The 20,838-nt window shown below is 40.1% G+C and overlaps 1 protein-coding gene across 8 annotated transcripts in view; it reads left to right on the top strand.

Annotated features, from left to right (window-relative positions):
- The window catches only part of CPEB3 (cytoplasmic polyadenylation element binding protein 3), a 188,704-nt gene extending 168,096 nt beyond the window's left edge, over positions 1-20,608 (top strand). For all 8 annotated transcript variants that reach the window (XM_081268702.1, XM_081268701.1, XM_081268700.1 and 5 more), the window contains one exon: positions 16,792-20,608. In XM_081268702.1, coding sequence (XP_081124828.1) covers positions 16,792-17,019 — 228 coding nt within the window. In that variant the 3' untranslated portion in view covers positions 17,020-20,608. The remainder of the gene's footprint in view (positions 1-16,791) is intronic.
- The last annotated feature ends 230 nt before the right edge of the window (positions 20,609-20,838 follow it).

Below are 20,838 nucleotides of genomic sequence, written 5' to 3'. Positions count from 1 at the left end.
TTTGTGATCCATTCGACTAGCCTGTGTCTCTTAATTGGTGAGTTTAAGCCATTAACATTTAGGGTTATTATTGAGATTTGGTTTGTTCCTCCAGTCATATTTGTTTATTTATGTTACTAAACCTGATTAGTTTTCCTCTTTGATTACTTTCCCCCCTTTACTGTCCTACCTCCCACTGATGGTTTTCAATGTTATTTTCAGTTTCCTCTTCCTGTAATGTTTTGCCAAGGATTTTTTGAAGAGATGGTTTTCTAGCTGCGAATTCTTTTAACTTTTGTTTATCGTGAAAGGTTTTAATTTCATCTTCCATCCTGAAGCTTAATTTCGCCAGATACACGATTCTTGGTTGGAGCCCATTTTCTTTCAGTGTTTGAAAAATGTTATTCCAGGATCTTCTAGCTTTCAGAGTCTGTGTTGAGAGATCAGCTGTTATCCTGATTGGTTTGCCCCTAAATGTAATCTGCTTTCTTTCTCTTGTAGCTTTTAAAATTCTCTCCTTATTCTGTATGTTGGGCATCTTCATTATAATGTGTCTAGGTGTGGATCTCTTATGATTTTGCACTTTTGGCGTCCTGTAGGCTTCTAGGATATGGGATTCTGTTTCATTCTTCAAGTCTGGGAAGTTTTCTCGTATTATTTCATTGAATAGATTGTTCATTCCTCTGGTTTGGAGCTCTGTGCCCTCCTGTATCCCAATGACTCTTAAGTTTGGTCTTTTAATGTTATCCCATAATTCTTGAATGTTCTGCTCATGGTTTCTTAGCATTCTTGCTGAACTGTCTATGTTCTTCTCAAGTTGAAATACTTTGTCTTCATTGTCTGATGTTCTATCTTCTAAGTGATCTATTCTGCTGGTAGTATTGTCAGTTGAGGTTTTAAGTTGGTTTATTGCTTCCTGCATTTCTAGGATTTCTATTTGTTTGTTTTTTATTACTTCTAACTCCCTGTGAAATTGATCCTTTACTTCCTGGATTTGTTTCTGTAGTTCCTTGTCAATGTGATCTTTCATTGTCTGATTTTGCTGTCTCATGTCTTCCTTGAGAGTCCAGATCATCTGAAGCATGTATATCCTGAACTCTTTATCTGACATTCCATCTGTTGCAGCTATTACCTCTTCTAGAGTTGAGTTGACCTGCATTGCTTGTGGTCCTTTCTTTCCTTGTCTTTTCATGTTGCTTGCGTTTCTTTCTGCTTGGTGAAACTGTTGTGTTTTTGAAATTTTTCCCCCTGTTTATTTATATTGCTCTTGTATAGTTGGGATATCTCTCTTGTAGGGCGGGTAGTGGCTGTGCTCCTCCTCTAATCAGGGTGATCTATCCACTACGCTGGTTGGTCGTAGGTCTGCCCACCCTGCGGGCACGGGTGGCTGCTCTACTCTGCCCCCACTCCAATTGCGGTGACGTTCCTACCACGTCCTCGGATCGTTGGTCCTGATCCGGATGTGGGCGGCAGCTCTTCTCCACCCCTACTCCAATTGATGTGACGTGTCTACCACGCTGGTCGGCCTCCAAGCCTGTTCCGCCAGTGGGTCTCAGATCTGCCCACCCTGCGGGCCTGGGCGGCAGTTCTGCTCAACCCCCACTCCGTACCTAACTGCCTCTCCAACGGGTCTCTGGGCTCCTTCCGGACGCTGGCGGCAGCTCTGTTCAACCCCCACTCCAACCAGTGTGACGTGACTGCCTCGATGCTACTCGTCCACCCCACTTGCAGGCTGCCGAGCCTGTCCTGCCAGTGGGACGCAGGACTGCCTACCTTGCAGGATCAGACGGCGGCTCTTCACGACCTCCACTCCAAGTGGGTTGACTTGGCTACCCTGCCGTCGGGTCGCTGGTCCTGTTCCAGGCGTGGGCGGCTACTCTCCTCGGCCCCAGCTGCAGTTGGGGTGTCGCGATACCACACCGGCGGGACCCTTAGCCTGCTCTGGGCACAGGAGGCAGCTCCACTCTGCCCCCCAGGCCCCCGCAGCACCCAGCAGGACCCGGACCAAGAAGCAGTCCCTGTAGGATCCCCAACCCTGAGCCAGAGCCGCTTCGGGAGCCAGGAGCCGGTCTCTCCAATCCCTGCCACGTTCTGCTAGGAGCAGGCTCCTCAGAGCAACCGCCGCGGGTTCCCCAATCCCAGGCCAAAGCAGCCCCGGGAGCCCAAGCCTGGCCGCACCAGACTCTCCCTGCTCGGTGCCCAAGCCTGGCCGCACCAGACTCTCCCTGCTCGGTGCACGCTCCGCTGGGAGCAGAGTCTAAGACGCACTTCCCGCGGGCTCCCCAGCTCCGGGCCAAAACTGTTCCGGGAGACAGAGTCCCGCTGCCCCTCGTCGCAAGTTTCACTTGTGGCTGGCCTCAGCTCGCGGTCCCCGCAGGCTCCACGGCCCTGGGCTCAAGCAGCCACGGGAGCCAGAACCCAGCCTCTCCGATCCCTGCCACACTCTGCTAGGAGCAGGCTCCACAGAGGTACCCCAGCCTCAGGCCCAAGCATCCCCGAGAGCCCGAGCCTGGCAGCTCCAACCTCTCCCAGCTCAGTGTACGCTCCGCCAGGGGCAGGGTCAAAGACGCAGTCCCCGCGGGTTCCCTGGCCCCAAGCCAAAACTGTTCCGGGAGTTAGAGCCACGCCGCCCCTCAGCGCACAATCCACTTGTAACTGGCCTCTGCCCGGAGTCCCTGAAGGATCTCCCGCCCTGGGCCAAAGCAACCCGGGGAACTAGAATCTGGCCGCTCAAAGTCCGGCGCCCGCCTTGCCAGGGGTGAGGCCCGAAGAGTATTCTCCTCAGGTTTTCCAGTCCCGAGCCTGAGCGATCTGTCTGCGCGACGCAGGCAAATACCAGCCTGGAATCACCTGTTCCGTAGTTGAACAAGCTGAGATCAGTAGAAAACAGGGATGATTGCATCAGCTCTCCATGATGGCAGCTGCTGTCCTCCTCCGTGTTCCGACCGGTGTCGGGAATCGAACTGGACCGGTTCTCTCCTCTGTTTCAAAGCTGGAACTCAGCACTCAGCGCGGCCAGTGTGCCACTGGCAGGAGCCTCCAGAATCCGCTTCGCTGTAATCCCGGGCGCGTCCCAGACTCCATCCACGGGGCGGTCCGCCGACCAGGTACTGCTTCCCTCCGTGCGGAGAAATCGCCCGCGACCAAGCCCCTGCAGCCGAATCCCGCGCTCTGGAAATCTGTCCTCTAGATTCTGGAGCACCTCAATTTCACTGGGGATTCCCACCAAGGTAGCCTTCAGCCGTTTCACCTCGTCTTTCTCCCGCACAGTGGCGCAGCGCACTGGGGTGCTGCACTCCCTTCGCCGCCATCTTCTCCGAGTCCAGCCTGTGTATATTCTTAATAGCTGCCATTCTTACTGGAGTGAGATGAAATTTTAGAGTAGTTTTGATTTGCATTTCTCTGATTGCTAGAGATGTTGAACATTTTTCATATATTTGTTGATCAGTTGTATATCTTCTTCTGAGAAGTGTCTGTTCAGTTCCTTGGCCCATTTGTTGATTGGGTTATTTGGTTTTTTTGGTGTTAAGTTTTTTGAGTTCTTGATATATCCTAGAGATTAGTGCTGTATCTGATGTGCATGTAGTAAAAATTCGCTCCTATTCTGTAGGCTCTCTTTACCTCATTGATTGTTTCTTTTGCTGAGAAGAAACTTTTCAGTTTGAATCCATCCCATTTATTGATCCTTGATTTTATTTCTTGTGCTATAGGAATCATGGTAAATCAGTCAGGGCCTAATCTGAAATGATGAGCCTCCTTTTTCTTCTACTAGGCTCAGGATCTCTGGTTAAATTCCTAGGTCCTCAATCCACTTTGAGTTGAGTTTTGTGCATGGTGAGAGATAGGGGCTTAATTTCATTTTGTTGCATATGAATTTCCAGTTTTCCCAGCACCATTTGTTGAAGAGGCCATCTTTTCTCCAATATATGTTTTTGGCACCTTTGTCTACTATGAGATAACTGTACTTATATAGGTTTGTCTCTGTGTCCTCTATTTTGTACCATTGGTCTACAAGTCTATTTTGGTGCCAATACCATGCCGTTTTTCTTACTATTGCTCTGTAGTATAGTTTAAGATCTGGTATAGTGATGCCACCTGCTTCACTCTTCTTGCTAAGGATTGCCTTGGCTATTCTGGGTCTCTTATTTTTCCAGATGAATTTCATGACTGCTCTATTTCTATGAGGAAATGTCATTGGGATTTTGATTGAAATTGCATTAAATCTGTATTGGGCAATTGGTAGTATGGTCATTTTGACAATATTGATTCTGCCTATCCAAGAACAAGGGAGATCTTTCCATCATCTAAGGACTGCTTTAATTTCTTTCCTTAGCATTCTGTAGTTTTCATTGTAGAGGTCTTTCACCTCTTTCATTAAGTTGATTCCCAAAGTGTTTTTTTTTTTTTTTGAGGCTATTATAAATGGGGTATTTTTTCTAGTTTCTCTTTCAGAGGATTTGTCACTGATGTACTTATTTATGGGTGTTGATTTTATAGCCTGCTACTTTGATGAATTCATTTATTAGTTCTAGAAGTTTTCTGGTGGAATTTTTTGGATCGTCTAGGTATAGAATCATATTGTCAGCAAATAGTGATAGTTTGAGCTCTTCTTTTCCTATCCATATCCCTTTAATTTCTTTTGTCTGTCTAATTGCTCTGGGTAGAGTTTTAAGAACTATGTTAAATATAAATGGTGAAAGAGAAGGCCTGGGGATAGACCTCCGTTGGTAGAGTGCTTGCCTTGCATGCACAAGGCCCTGGGTTCAATCCCCAGCACCAAAAAAAAAAAAAAAAAACAGAAGTGGTGAAAGAGGGCATCCCTGTCTTGTTCCAGTTTTTAGAGGGAATGCTTTCAATTTTTCTCCATTTAGAATGATATTGACCTTGGGCTTATCATAGATAGCTTTTATAATGTTGAGATATGTTATCCCTAGTTTGTCTAGTCTTGAACATGAAGGCATTCTGTATTTTGTCAAATGTTTTTTCTGCATCTATTGAGATGATCATATGATTCATATCTTTAAGTCTATTGATGTGATGATTTACATTTATTGATTTCCATATGTTGAACCAACCTTGCATCCCTGGGATGAACCCCACTTGATCATGGTGCACTATATTTTTAATATGTTTTTGTATTGAATTTGCCAGAATTTTATTGAGAATTTTTGCATCTATGTTCATTAGAGATATTGGTCTGAAGTTTTCTTTCTTTGATGTGTCTTTGTCTGTTTTTGGAATCAGGGTGATATTGGCCTCATAGGATGAGTTTAGAAGTGTTCCCTCTCTTTCTCAAAATAATATATGTTAATATGCAACATTTATAGGAACAGTCAATCCTGTGAGTTTTAGCATTTTCATCTCTGTTATCATTTTACCCACACATAATATGGTACTTAAGAAAGAGATGGTTTGTAACGGCTTTATTCAGCTCTTTTATGGTAATCAAATAACATATAATTCACTCTTTTGAAGTATACAATTAAATATTTTTAACACATTTACATAGCTGTGCAACCATCATCACAATCGATTTTAGAACATAGAGGTATTTTAACAGAGCTTTCAAATGTGCCATAATCAACTTACAATACCACAGTGCAGGAGGGGCACATGTTTTTTCACTCAGCTCATCATAGAGTGAGTATCCTTCTTATTTAAGCTGTCATCTTCAAAATCAGAGAAACAGAATAACCCAGGCTCTTGGGGCAAACTTCTGAATCCTGCTATAGTGTGATTTGAGTCCCCTTGTTGGACGGGTTGATAAGTCCTCCAACGTATCAGTGACTTTCTGCTGTGGCATGACTAACTGCAGGAGGACTAACAGAGGTGGAACGGGCTTCTTCTGGTAGTTCCTTATAAAGCTGCCATGATCTTGATTCTGCCACTTGTGCCCAGAGGTCTGAGTGGAAATGCTTGGCACACAGCAGGCATTCAAATATGCGTAGAATAAATTAGGGTGATATATGGAACAGCAAGGACTGGAAGCAGCCATGGAAGGCTGTCAGGGATACTGGACATCTAGTCATCTCCTACCTGGACATTTACTAGTTTCCCTGTTGGTACCCCCATCGGTTTTATCCCATCACCAACTCATTCTTTTCAAAGCAGAGTCATCTTTTAAAATCCTGATTTGAAACAAGTCACTCCTCTCCTTTAATAAACCTTTTGATTCTGTTCTACTGCCTTTCAGATAAAGGTAAAAAACCCTTGAATTTCCCAAATAACCTTCATGTGCTATATACTTCGCCTCAGCTCTCCCTTCTTCTTTCCTTATCTTAAGCCAATCACAATGGCCTTTTTCTTTCTCAGGGTCATTGTACTTATTACAGCACTGCCTGGCTAATACTCAACTTTTCCTTCAGGTATCAGCTTAATTATGATAATTTAGGAATCCTTCTTCCACTGGAACTTATACCTCCATAAATTATCATATTGCCATCTATTATTCCTTTTGTGGCATTAAATATCACTGTAATGAAATACTGTTTAATGTCCATCTACTCTGTTAGAATATACAGGAGGACGGTGACTATATTTTTTCAGATTAGTAACTGTATACTCAAAATGTGATATGTAGTAGATAAACTTTGATTATTTTTGAATAAATGAGTGAGTGATTTATTGAATGAATAGCTGATAGTTTGAGAGATGGCCCAGTGGGAATTCTTTTTCTACTAACTCTTGGTGCATCCATCTGTCCACCAGAGTGCACTTTGCAGTTTTCCTTTTCTATTTGGTTAAGAACATTTGCTTGTGTAATAAAAAATAAAATTTTAAAAATTTGGTTTGGCTATTTAGAATATCAAAAATTGTTCTTTGACACTTAATAATACACTAAAGCTGGACTTAACCTTAGGCCTAGGAGCTGGGGATGTGGTTCAAGCGGTAGCATGCTCACCTGGCATGCGTGCGGCCCAGGTTCGATCCTCAGCACCACATTCAAACAAAGATGTTGTGTCCGCCGAAAACTAAAAAATAAATATTGAAAAAAAAAAAAAAACCTTAGGCCTAACCTGGTCCAAGCCTCTTTATTTTGCAACAGAGGAGAGAATTTAGGAGATATTTGGAGATGTTCTCAAGATTCCTACCTAACAAATAAGGACAGAGCTGCTCCTACTCGTGGGACTCAGCTGTGCTGCCCACGTAGGGCCTGATGTTTCTTCAAACCCACTTCTTCCATGGAATCCTTTTTCTACAAGCCTGGGTGAGGAGTCTCTGAGATCATAGGCTCTTTGTTGCAGTTTATGTTTCAGTATTTCATATAACTTTTCAGGAACATACACATTGCTTAGAGCAAGTCACAAAGGAGTTATCAGTAATTTCCAGGTGTCTGTAGATCATTTTGAACATTAACAAAATGAGTTTGAATTTTTTCTGTGATTTTTGTGTTTCTTTGGCTTTTCAAGTTTATGAAGTCTTCATGTAGAACCTTGTTCAAGTTGGTGTGAACCAAGGTAACTTCACTGGATTATAAAGCGAAAATATTTGTCATTTTCAGTGTCATGATGACCCTTAGAAAATTATTATTGTAAATGACATAGAATGCATGCTTCAGTTTTTACTTCCAAGGAAAAATGAACACCTTGAAGTAAGTTTTCTTTTTTTTTTTGTTTTTTTTCTTTTTTGAAGTAAGTTAATTAAGGATTATATTGTCTAAATTTAAAGGCTCACATTCACTACTTATTGGCCAATTAGTCAGTTGACAATATTGAGGTTGTGTAGTGCTCAGCACAGCATTTCCCAGTGTATCTGCTGCTGCTTCTGCAGATGATACACTCTTATGAGTAACAGATGCTCCCTTGAACACTAATTGGGTGGGGCATTTATGGCATGACCATTAGAGTGTTAGAGGGGATAGACCCTATGCCCTTCTCTATCCCCGCCTCCCAAAGAACTATTACTACAGAGGAGGAAAAAAAAAAGTACTGGCTTAAGAATTGGGAAACCTGAATCTACTCTTAGCTTTTCTCAATCTTGGTGTGACTTTGGGCTGGCTTCTTCCTTTTAGGGGCTCAATTTCATTGTCCTATTGTAGTCAGAACACTAGTGTAAGTTTATTGCACAATAAATAGTTGAAGAAGTGCTTGGGAAGTTCTTGGGCTATACAGATTACTTTGTATTATTGCTGAGTCTGATCTATTTAAATTGTGCTATTGCCTAACCATCTGTTCAAGGCTAATTGTTGGCTTCTTTTAAAGTACCTACTCAGCCCCTTAATATAAAGATAACAAAATAGTTGAAGTTGGCACTGAAAAAAAAATAACATATGTGCCAGTCTACTAACATACTGTTTGGATGTTAGCCAAGACACACACATGTAGAGACTTAAAAGTTACTTTTATAGATGTAAGCACCTAGATATTTTCTGTTTAAAGGATTGAAAGATTTTTTTTTTTTCATATGGTCTCAGTGGTACATTCGTGTAATTCCAATCACTTGGAAAGCTGAGGCAGGAGGATTGCAAGTTTGAGGCCAATCTGGGCAATTTAGTGAGACCCTGTCTTGAAAGAAAAATAAAGAAAGGCTAGGAGATGTAGCTCAGTGGTAGAGCACCCCTGGGTTCAATCCTTAATACTGGATGGTGGGTGGGTAGGGATGGAAAGGATTGAAGGATTTTTTTTTCTAGTCTAGAAATAAGTGTTTTTTGGGGGCTGGGGATGTGGCTCAAGCGGTAGCGCGCTTGCCTGGCATGCTTGCGGCCCAGGTTCGATCCTCAGCACCACATACAAAGATGTTGTATACGCCGAGAACTAAAATATAAATGTTAATAAATTCTCTCTCTCTCTCTCTCTCTCTCTCTCTCTCTCTCTCTCTCTCTCTCTCTCTCTCTCTCTTTAAAAAAAAAAAGAAATAAGTGTTTTTACCAGTATCTTTCCTCTGATAATGAAAAGATTTTGCACCTGAAATGGAATAGAAGTTAGGATTAATTTTGCTTATATTCTTTGGAATAGTGGTTCTGTGGAAAACTGGAACAGTTAAAAATATTTAAATACAACAAGAGCCAAAGATGGCTCCTGCACTCATTCTGTCTGTTTTAGTGATAGTTTTAGAAGTAATGCCAAATGAACACTCTAGATGTGAAAGGTCTGTTAAATCAAGTTTTCTTTGTAACTCAAGTCTGGGTCACTATGTCTGAAAGATTTTTATAGTGTGAAAAACAAAATCATTGAAAATGGGTAATCTTTTTACATAGCCATTTTCCTATTCCTTTGTCTACTTTGTGAGGTCATAAGAAAATTTGTGAAGGGTAGAGTCAGTTGACTTTCCCTTAGTCTAGCCAAAACACTATTATATTAAAATAAACAATTTGCTTATAAAAATTTGAGACTCCCCCCAGCTACTCATTAACACTTATTGTCATATTGTCATAAGAGTCACATTGTCTCCTAGAAATCTGCACATTAGGTTTTTATAATTTTAAGTGCATCATGTGGTAGATATTGATTATGGTCTCCTAATTCAGCTCATTGAAACCTTTTTACTGGTAGAAGAGATACTAGAGTAGAATCAACCAATCTGGGATTTTAGTCTCAACTGTACCATTTGTGATATATCTTGAAGGAAGAAAAAGAACAGACACTGAGAGAGAATGAAAGTGCTTTTGAAAACTAAAGCATTTTATCAATATATGGTAGCACTGATAATACAGTGATTTATGTGAAACTATGAATGATTAATATTTGAGATGTTCTAGAAGATGTTTATTAAAGACAATTTATTGGTTCAGGTGAGTAAGGAGGTTAAATATTTCAGGCAAGATAGGGGTAAAGATGGTTGATTATTTGAGTATTTTCAAATAAGGAGAAGGAACTTTCAGAAGGAAATCTGTCTTACCTGGGAATTTGTTCCTAGAACTAGTTTCCCCTAAGTAATTATTTCCCAATGTGTGCTTCCTAAAACATGAGTCTTTGGGATTTTAATACCTAGTTTATTTTTAAATATGTTTCTGAGTTAAATGAATTTAAAAGTGCTTACTTAAAGAAAGTTAGGCTGGTTTATTTTAGGACATATTAGAATTTTTTTACATATTAATTTTTATTGTAAAGATCCAGAAGGAGACAGTATGCAATTTTCACCAAGTTTTTTGATCATAAAATTCTTCTGAAGTGTACATGTCTTGAGAATAATGTCCTAGAGAACCCAGTTGAGAAAATGCTGCTTTCAGCTTTTTCTACTTTCTTTTTTCTTTTCCATCTTTCCTGCTCAGATTACATGAAAGCAGCATACAGTTGAATAAGTAGTTGATTGTTTTTTTTTCTTCCTCAGTCCCTTTTTTCCAAGTGTGTCCCACCTACTGTATCTTTTCTGTCTACAGAAGTTTTGGGGTGGGGCATGGAAACAGCAGCAACCTGTGATGGGGTGTGAGGCTGTAGCTGGCAGTCCTGGAGTAGTTATGTGTGTGTGTGTGTGTGTGTGCGCGCGCGCGCGTACTGGGGATGGAACCTAGGTCCTTGCACATACTGGGCAAGCACTCCACCACTGAGCTGTACCCCAGCCCTATATTTTTAATTCCTTATTTTTTGACTAATCGAGATTATCTGTTGCATCTTTCTAAAATATCATCTACAATGTGTCTATATAACAAGAAAAAATAGGCTTGAAATGCCTTTGACAAATAGTGTTCCCTTGACTCTATTTTAGTTTAATATTGAGGCCCAGAGATAGTGGCTTTCAGTTAGCCAAGTTGAGGCTTTCTGATGCTTAAAGAACACTGTGATAACTAAGCCACAGCATAGGACATTTGCTATGATTAGCATGCTATTTAAATTTTCCAATTTAATGAGATGTTATCTTTTGTACCTTTCTTTGCCAGCACCTTAATCTTCATATATTTAATTGTCATCTTTCCCCCTCCCTCCCTCCCCCCCCCCCCTCTCTCTCTCTCTCTCTCAGAAACACATTGAGCCTGAATTTGTAAAAACTCTGAAAGGTGTTATATTTTTAGCCTATGTGAAGACCTAGCAACCTACTAACAGAAATATTGATAATATTACACTTTGTCCTGGCCACAGCTAGAATAGATAGGATGATTAAATAGCAACAGGAGTGAGGGCTCTGCTGACTCATCCCCCCACTGTTAGTACTCCTAACCTTGGTTGGGACTCCTACAACCCAGCCTTTGTCCTGTTGCTGTCACCTGCCCTGCCTGATCTGGCTTGAAAGTGTCCTGTGTCTATAGTTGGGTTTGACTTGACACTTGGGAGGAATGAATACCCAGAAATAAGACTATCATCTGAACTAATTCTACCTGGGCTTATTTTGAAACACTGGGCATCTCATAGCCTTTGACTAGAAATAGTTTTTTAAAGGAATTTGGGTCATCTAGAGAAAAATCTTCTTTGAATGGAATGGGACATTTGTGTCAAGGCCCTCCTTCCTAGTTGTGAGTCCTGATTTTTCCTGGCCTGTTCTACCTGCTTTGTTGTGTGTCCTCCCTTGGAATTATGAGCAATCTTTAATATAAAAATTCTTTTAGAGTGGTTACAATATTATATTTTTCCTCTCCTATCTGATCATAGAGGTTGTTTGTGAAATAAGTCTCTATTTTCTATGTAATTGCCTCAGAAAAGTCAGCGTTCTTTAACCTCAGATGTTAGTTGGTATCTGTCAGTTAGCAATTTCTTGGTGAGTGCTGCTTATTTGGAGGAGCTGGTCCAAACTGAGGCCTGTGAATTGTGACCTAGCCATGGTGCTGTGCTTCTGTACACCCTGACAAGGAGCTGACACAACAATTACTCAGTTAAGATTTTTAACCATTTTCTAACCAATTGTTCCTCATGATACACTCTTCTGTTACTAGCACTTGGTTGTGAGCTGATTAATCACTACATCTCCAACCCCATTCCCAGTCAGCACGGAGGAAACTAGGTGCAGGAGGGTCAGTCTGCCCTGTGCAGGGTACTGTCAGCTGACCCATCAGTTTTCCAGAAAGAGAAATCTTCAGGCTAGAGTGCTCACAGATCTCTGCACTCTGTAAACATATGGAAGAGGTGTTGACACAGAATCCTGCCACACAATAAGCATATTTTGAACTGTGGGAAAGGAACAAGGATCATTTCAAACCTTTCATTCCCTACCATCTCAATGAATGAATAATGGTAAGGCCCATCCTCTATAAATTTTTGAAAACAAAATCCAAACCATTTTCCCTATGGATTAAAAAAAAAAAAAAAAAAACTACCCTAGTTGGAGCTGAAGCTCAGTGGCAGAGCGCTTGCCTAGCATGTGTGAGGCACTGGGTTCAATCCTCAGCATCACATATAAATAAACAAATAAAAGCACTCTGTCCATTTACAACTGAAAAACAAACAAACAAAAAAAAACTACCCCAAGTCACTTCTAAAATTAATAACTGAATTTGCCATATCTGGAAGGTTGTGCATAACTTCGTTGCTAGGGAAAAGCTATTTTCATGTTGCTACTTTGATTTCGTGTGATCTGTCATCTTCTAAATAGCAGGATTTTGGCTCATAGACAGATGGAAAAACCAAAAACGCATGTTTATGTTAGACGTTCTTAGTATTGTCAGCTGCTGGAAGACCTCCTTCAGCAACTGGAAAGATGGGTTGAATGGGAATGTCAGTGAGTCTGCTGTGATTTTTAGGCCTGGATGGATGTACTCTGTGACACATGCCAAGAAGATCATGTTTGAAAGCTTTGAGCACTCCAAATTAAATGTTTTTCCAAGAAGCACCATTGTACCAGGTGATAGGAAATGGCCTGCTTAGTGAGCCAGGATCACACCAGGGTCCAGTGTAGAAATAGGGACACTTATACCCTGCCCTTAACTTTTTAAATGCTTTTTCTTTAAATAAGTAAACAACTTTAAGTATTCAATGCTACTCTTTCCCTAGCCATTGCATAGTGTATATATGAACAAAACTTTAATGAATTATTACTGATGTCCATCTGATTTAACTACAAAGAGACATACTTTGTGGCTTTGGTTGATCCAGTTTTTTAAAGGCCAGGCAGAATCCAGTGTGAGTTAAAACTATGACTTGTACAGATTCTAAAGGGACTGCTGGCTTGATTCTCAGGGTCCCAGATTAACTATTTAAATGTAGCTGTTAGGGAATTCAGCATTCTTATTTGAGGTGACATGTTCCCTCAGATTTTCTTAGACCTTAGGAATTTATTTTAAAAAATAGTGAATTTAGATTGAAATTTCTCCCTATTAGCTGGAAAAAGTACTCTAACATTTCATTTACAAATACTCTTGTCTAGTAATGTATTTGCAACCCACTTAACTAATACACTGATTACCCAACATGGATGACGTTATCTGTCCTGGCATATGGGCTCTGGTCAGCGTGTGCTAGACTTAGCACTGTTAGGTTGCCTTTAGCTATTAAAGATTTTGCATCAGCAGCTTCCTGATGTTATCATTAACTGATTTCTTGTGTCTCTTTATGGCCACCATTTGTGGTCTGATCTCTCCAAGAAACCTAGTAAGTTAAAAAATTCAAAGAAATTAAATTCCTTATTATCAAGGTTTAGTTCTCCCTTTAACCTATATAGCTCACACATGGTGTGTTGGGCTCACACTGAACAGTAATCTGTTAGGCAGCTCCAAGCTGCAGTTGCTGCTTCTTATCCCAGAAGTGCCGTGAATGTCTTGGCCGAGTTATAGATGACTCTACTAAGCACTATGGCCTCAGCAGTGTCACATCGAGAGTCAGGTCCTTCTGACAATGTGTCCTTCTGAAGTGTGGGTCTCCGAATGGAAAACCAGAGTCAAGGTTTCTTTGCCAGAGGACAGCTGATTATCCTTTCCTTTGGTCCAAACATGTGCCTCTGGTGATAAAACCTGACATTGCCATAGTGCTCTTGGCATTGACCCTGGATCTCTGGGCAGCTGGAGAGAGAAGGCACAATCACTCAAGCCCTTAGTGTCCAGTAGTTCACCCGAAATGTGATGATGAGAGCCCCTCCCTTGAAGTCAGGAGAAGGAGATGGTATGAATCTTTCAGTAACCTCTATCCTACTTCTTACCCACTCTTCTTTCTGGTCATCACCTGGAAGCAGTATTCTCTTACTCAAGGTGTGTGTGCTGTATTTATCTTAAGAACAGAGGTGCCCCTTCTTTGTTTCTTCCCCCCTGTAGCGTGGCTGTTCTGTACATCTTCTCTTCTGCCTTTCCCATCCACAGGCTCCAGCTCATTTTTTTCTTATAATCTGATCCTTAGGTCAGGTTTGTCCTTTCATTGGACTCCTGGTGAGTGATTCTTGGAGTTAAAGCCTTGCTGGTGTATGCTACTGTTTGACTACCTCTCCTTTACGCCCTGGCTTACAGCATGTATTTGGGCTGTGAATCTGTATGAAGAGGTGCAAGCCTTACTTTTCTTCCTATCAAATTACAGCCTTCATTTGGCTTCTTTTTCCAACTTGTCTTTTCCAAATCCATTATTTGAAATGGCTGCTTCTACTTGGCTTCCATCTACCCATAAGCATGCCTTACTTGCACTGGGATGGTTTATTTGGTTCTTCTCTTCAAAGGGCAGACTATATCAAGGGCTGGTCTTTGATTGTCCTTAATATGGCCTTTAGCATATAATTCAAACCGCTCCTGACATTGGCCAGTACCTCTCTCTTATTTCATGTCCAAGGACAGGAAATTCTGCACCTTGAATAGTGTATGGTCTCTTGATGTACTCTCTCTGCCACTGAGAGTTGTTCAGTCATTGTTTTTATAAACTCTGGGAGGTCAGTTTGTTGACTGATAACAAAATGACCGCAGACAAACATTTCTCTAGCTTGTTAGAAATAAAAAACTTAAGTGTGAAATCAGTTTTATTTAGGTATGACTTTCTTTTTGTCTGTATCATTTTAAACATATTATTCTCCTTGTCTATCTTCTGTAGCCACTTGTCCAAGCTCTCATCAGTCCCACTTATCCTTAGTGGTCATCAGCTCATCAGTAAATTATACATGCTCTTCAGTATCCTTGGGCATGACCACCTCCTTCAGGCATGTGGGATAGTAATCCATGTATCTCTGAAGGTAGTTATCATTCCTGTGCCTGCAAGTCCCTCTGAAGGAAAGGGTCAGTTTGGCCATGCAATTGGCTTTGCATGGGCCTGGAGCCTTTGGAGTTTTATATAGTTCAGTAATGAGATTCCCACCAGACTGATGTTTCCAAAGTGTCATGGCTTGATATTCCAGGTGATTTAGGTGATGAAAAGAGAAACCAGTTTTTATTTTGTTGTATTTATTTATTAGAAAAAGTGGAATTAATTTGGATAGTCATTTAATATATCTGGTAATGGTCCAAGTGGCATTGGAATATGGCAAAAACTATGTATGGACGTTTAGGACATCTCTACTAAGAATTATGGCCTCCCTTCAACAGTGTCACGTAGGATCTCCAAGTGAGTCAGGTCCTTCTGAAACTTGAAGAAACTGTCCTAGGCCATAAATTATTTCAGGGAAGAACTTGTGTCATCTTCTGTGTTTCATTTCAGTTTTAATATAGGGTCTGGCAAGGAATAAGCAATCCATAAATACCAGTCATGTGAGTAAATCCACATGAGCCAAAATAATCACCCTCTTTTAGTGTGGGACAGCCTAAAGAGTATGCTTCATGTAGTTGTTCTCTTTAATTTATGTAAATTTGCAGAGTCAGCTTGGCTGTTGCCTTCTGAGAGGTTGCTGTAGCAGCCTTGCACATCTGGGTTGGGATCATTTTGAGTCATGGTGTGTGTCATCTTTGGGTGATCAACACCTAGCATCACTTAGCCCTCAGGAAGTGTCCAGGAAAGGCCTCGGAGAGTGCAGCAGCACTCCAAAACCCACATCCTTTATTCTGGGGCTTTTAAGAGTCATTTGACTGGCATTTAGTGTGCCCCTTTTAGTAAGCTTAATGAAAATGATTGGAAATCACAAACTTATACAGGGGGTTTGAAAGGTGTTATTGGACTTGACAGCAGATAGCAAGATTCTAAGGGAATGAAAGCAAAAGTGAAAATCACCCATGGCACTTCAAAGAACATCCATAATGTCTCCTGCTTAGACTGGGGCAGGATGGATAATATATTTTAGTAAGCTTTTCACCAAAAAATTCAAAATTCAAGATGTTTAAGCACCAGAAGGGGAAAATGTCTGGCCTCTGGGAAAAGTAATTTATGAGGAATCCATTACTCACTCAGGAAGCTGATCAATAAGGCATCACTGTGTCTCTGGCCTAGAGACAGTCCTGATGGGTGTTATGACACACTTTGTTGACTAGATCCCTCAAAACTCTTGGCCAGCTGGGGGTGGGGGGTGCAGGCTTATTATCCCAGTGGGTCAGGAGGCTGAGGCAGGAGGATTGCACATTCAAAGCCAGCCTCACCAACTTAGTAAGACCCTATCTCAAAATAAATAAATAAATAAAAAGGGTTGGGGAGATGGCTCAGTGGTTTAGTGCCTCTGGGTTCAGTCCCTGGTGCAAAAAAGAAATCCTCATCCAGTAACAACACAGTAAGCTTCAAGCTGTCTATTCAGCTGGAACCCTGAATAGATAATGCCCTGCCTGCCAGTCTTCAACCGCTGATGCAGACACTGCAACATCACATGTGTATAAATGTTACACCTGTTTTACAGTTATCCAGATAAAGCCAACAAAAGCACAGAGAGGTCAAGAATTTGCCTAATCCCACACAGCTAGTACACCCAGGAGCTGATTCCAAAGCCCACCGTCTTGGCTACTGTCCTTATTAGTGGAGTTCCAAGTGGTGGCAAATCATTAAGCCGCTTCTAAACTCTCAACAGGGAGAAATATGAAAAACATTGCTAACCCATTTTCCCCTCTCTCCTCTCTGGGTCCAGGTGGAAGTGAAGCCATATGTGCTGGATGATCAGATGTGTGATGAGTGCCAGGGCACACGCTGTGGTGGGAAGTTTGCCCCGTTCTTCTGTGCCAACGTCACCTGTCTGCAGTATTACTGCGAATACTGCTGGGCGAGCATACATTCCCGTGCCGGGCGGGAGTTCCACAAACCGCTGGTGAAGGAGGGAGGCGACCGCCCTCGTCACGTCCCCTTCCGCTGGAGCTGAGCCCAGGGCCGACCCAGCCACAAGTACTGGAGTAGATAACAAGGAGGGAAAAGAGAGGGCACTGCCTCAGGGCTTACAGCGTTCTGGAAATCTGTGCATTCGTTCTCGATTTTTAAAGAAGAAATGGGTCTTTTTATTACTATTATTATTATTTACAGTCATATTACTGAACTCAGTGTCCAGTATAATGCAAAACTGCAGAGTGTATAACGGTACTGATTTGCACTTTGATTCACACCTTTGTCTGCTTGGTACCTTAATTTCTTACACCTGATTTGTCACTCGTGACTGTATGTAGACTGCCATTCTCATCAACGGCCATCACGTTGACATCTGTGATTCTTTTGTTTGTTTTTGTTTTGATTTTTTTGAAACTGGAGCATGCACTTATTTTCAGAAACTTAGAGAGTTGCCCCTAGGACAAGACTTACCAAAGGTAATACTCGTGAGTAGGTGGCAGATGTAGCAAAACCTTCACAATTCAGCAATCATTAGTTGGGGTCATTTAGAATAAGGATAACCCTAATGAAAATAAGCCTTTAGTTGCTCTGTATTTTGACTTGTAAGGATACCTCATAAGCTGGATCTTTATTTTCCCTTCATGTTTGATTTTTGTTTTGCTGAGGATTTTGGTTAGATCTTTTAGTGTTATGTAAATTTATGCTGCAATAGCTTTTGCTGCTATTAAAATGGTATTATTAATACCATAATACTCTATTCAGGCTAAGGTATCAATTAAAACAAAAACAAAAACCCAACAACACACTCTTATGATTTAGGGATAGAGAGTCAGCTGCCGAAAGAAGATCAGAATAGACTTCAGAAAGCGTCAATGGAAGGTCACTACTTCTGACTGCATGTTTACTTAATCAGGTTGCTGCATGCAATAAATTTTATATCCAATGTCTAGTATAAAAACCTTCCCACAATGCACAAATTAAGAATCTATATAAGCTATAAAATACTCATTTTTTAAAACAAGATTTTTTTCATTCAAAGAATTGGTAATCGATCGGAGGAAGGCATGCCTCAATAAATGGAATGCTTCTGAATAGGAGGAGCCCATAACAGAATGACCTATATTACAACCAATATAAAACCTAGGTGTAGGATATTCTTAAAGCAAATTTGTGGATGGTAGATGAAGTACTTTGCGGTGCTCTGTTATATATTGTGCAATTTATTTTATATAGTAAAGTGATTATGTCTAACTGTGATCAAACTTAACTGTTTAAAGCCTCTGTGTCAGACATTAACGAACTTGACAGTTCATAACTGGTATAATATTAAGTAACACATGAGCTCTTAGTTACAATCTCCTAGTGCTTGCACCATTTTACATAGCTTCAGACCTTGTCCAGAAAACCAAAGAGCTCATCTTAGCTTACAAACACTAAGAATATATACAGTATCTAGAGATAAGTTGTCAGATTGACAAACTAGGCACATCTTTAAGAGAGTTCTGTGATGGTGATGCTAAAGAAATGTCTGTATAAAATAAGATGGCCTGGGCAGAGTTGGTTGTCTGGGTGAGAAATTAACTACTTAATTCCCTGGATTTATCCTGTAAAGCTTGAATAGAATTAAGACCTGCTAGTACTACCGTGGACATTTTTTTAGCATTCACTCTTGGGCTGCAGATAGTAATATATAAACACATACAATGATTGCGAGACTATGTAAATCTTTTTTTAAATCTTCTTCCTGTTTTGGAATTCTGGGGACAATCTGACTGGATGTGACACTGCAGAATAGACTTAAGTCGCTGTTTTATGTGCTGTGATGTCCTTGTATTGTCTTGAATTAGTATTGCTTGTTTTTGTTTTTTTTTTTTTTTTCTCCAGTGTTTAGTTGCAATTATTGGCTCTCAAGCTATAGTTTGTTTTCAAAAAGGAAAAACAAAATAGTTTTTTACTGGATTAAAAATGCTTATTAGAATCCTCCCCAATTGAGGTGACCTCTGGGCTTTTTGGTAATAATTGCTTTTTTCCAGCCCAGGTGTGGTTTTGTTTGTTCGTTTGTTTTTTTCTATGTTTGTGGTTTGGTTTGGTTTTTCATCTGTATAAGAAATTTTGTTATGCACTACTACTTTTTGTATTCTAGACAGTTTTCAAAAGTTGGCTGAAGATTTTTTTGTTTGTTTGTTTTTAAGGAAAAAGGCATGCTTTCTGACTGACATGATCTTTTGCAATACCTCAATTTTGAAATATAGGAAAGAAAATGATATTTTCTAAGTAAGTTTATTCAGAAAAATATATATTAATTTAATTCTGCAAGAAAATGATTTAACAGATGGGTAACTTTATTTTTTTCATGCTTATTTGTGTTTTTTGAAAATGAAGAAGTTAGAGCTTTATAACTATAATATTAAAGATCATATCTAACCTACAGTAATCTACCTAATTATGTGAAAGAAGCAAAACTTTTTGAAGAAGCACCCCTCTTTCATGTACTAAAATAACACTGAGATTAAAAAAACACTAAGCTGGAGGATTGTACAGCATAAAGCTAAAGTGAAGGAAAAAAACACGTTGTTATAAAGACTAGGTTACAAAAATAAACTCCATTTGGTGCTGAAAGTTGTGAATAGATGGTGGAAACTACTTTCCCTTAATTTGTATATTTATAATCAAGCGTTGATTGTGCACGACTGACCAGGATTGTGAAAGAGTTCTTCTGTTTGTATTTTTTTAAAGAGAACTTTTTTAGTTTATTAAATTATAACATGTTCCCTTTTGTTTTGTAAATAAATGTGCCCCCAAGTTCTTAATGTTATATTAAAAGAGAGGGTCCTTCAAAAAAATTATTTTTTAAAACACAGAGGTGTTCTGACCTGCAACTTGACTGGGAAGCCCCTGGGTAACACAGGTCCTGTTGTGGCCTTTCCTTGATGTGACACTTGAACTAGTCGATTTTTTGAAGGCTATAACCTAACCTCGACTATTTGTTGTTATGTGCAATACTGTTTGTACTGTTTGTATAAAAAATAGAAAAAAAAGAAAAGAAAAAAGGCATAAATCTTTATTGCAGATTTATTTTCATTGCAAACTTTAGACATTGTGATTCACTGAAATCATTTTTCTACTGTCAAATATGTACCTTTTCTTCATGCTGGTATTTTTTCAATAGTAATGTAGCCTTTGTACTGAGACAAATTTTCATTGTTATTTTTAGAAAGATTTTTTGCTAAGAAAAAAATTAAACATATTTACATATTTTTCATTTTATTTCGTATTTTCTTTAAGGAGTGCTTTCTCAATCATTAATAGAGTTGTTTCTGGGAGGGACTTTCATATCTGGTCAATGTCATAATATTATTTTGTATTTTTACTTGGAATAAATTAATTTTATGATGCTAATTCTTTAAAAGTTTATTTTTTTCATTTTCAGTTATTTTTGAAGCTAAAACCTTTGTAATATTGTTACTAAAGTGTCTAGTTTTTTGAAATGCAAAGCTTTATGTATTAACTTGCTGATGTGGTTTACAATAGTGTGACAACGATGAAAATGGTTGGTTATGTAAAGTGATTGGAAAAAATGTAATGGATAATTGGGTAATAAAATGACAGAATGAGCAGAACATGTGAAATTTTGACAAGCCTTTTCCTTTATTAAAGTGATTTAGTGTAAGACTAGGGATGTCACAGTACAGGTCTCTAGGGATGTCACAGTGGATTTATACAACACCAGGTGCAGCCAAATCTGTGGCCCTGAAATGAAGTCACCCCTTACTGAAATCCCACTGGGTGTAAAACCTAGCTAGGTCAACAGAATGTTTCATTGCTTTCTCCCTCTAACTCTTCACTGTGTCCTGAGTGT

Source organism: Spermophilus citellus, assembly GCF_964194105.1.
Source record: "Spermophilus citellus genome assembly, chromosome: 15".
In the NCBI taxonomy this organism is placed as follows: Eukaryota; Metazoa; Chordata; class Mammalia; order Rodentia; family Sciuridae; genus Spermophilus; species Spermophilus citellus.
Note: the sequence above shows the minus strand (reverse complement) of the source record. Positions and strands in the feature narration are given on the sequence as shown.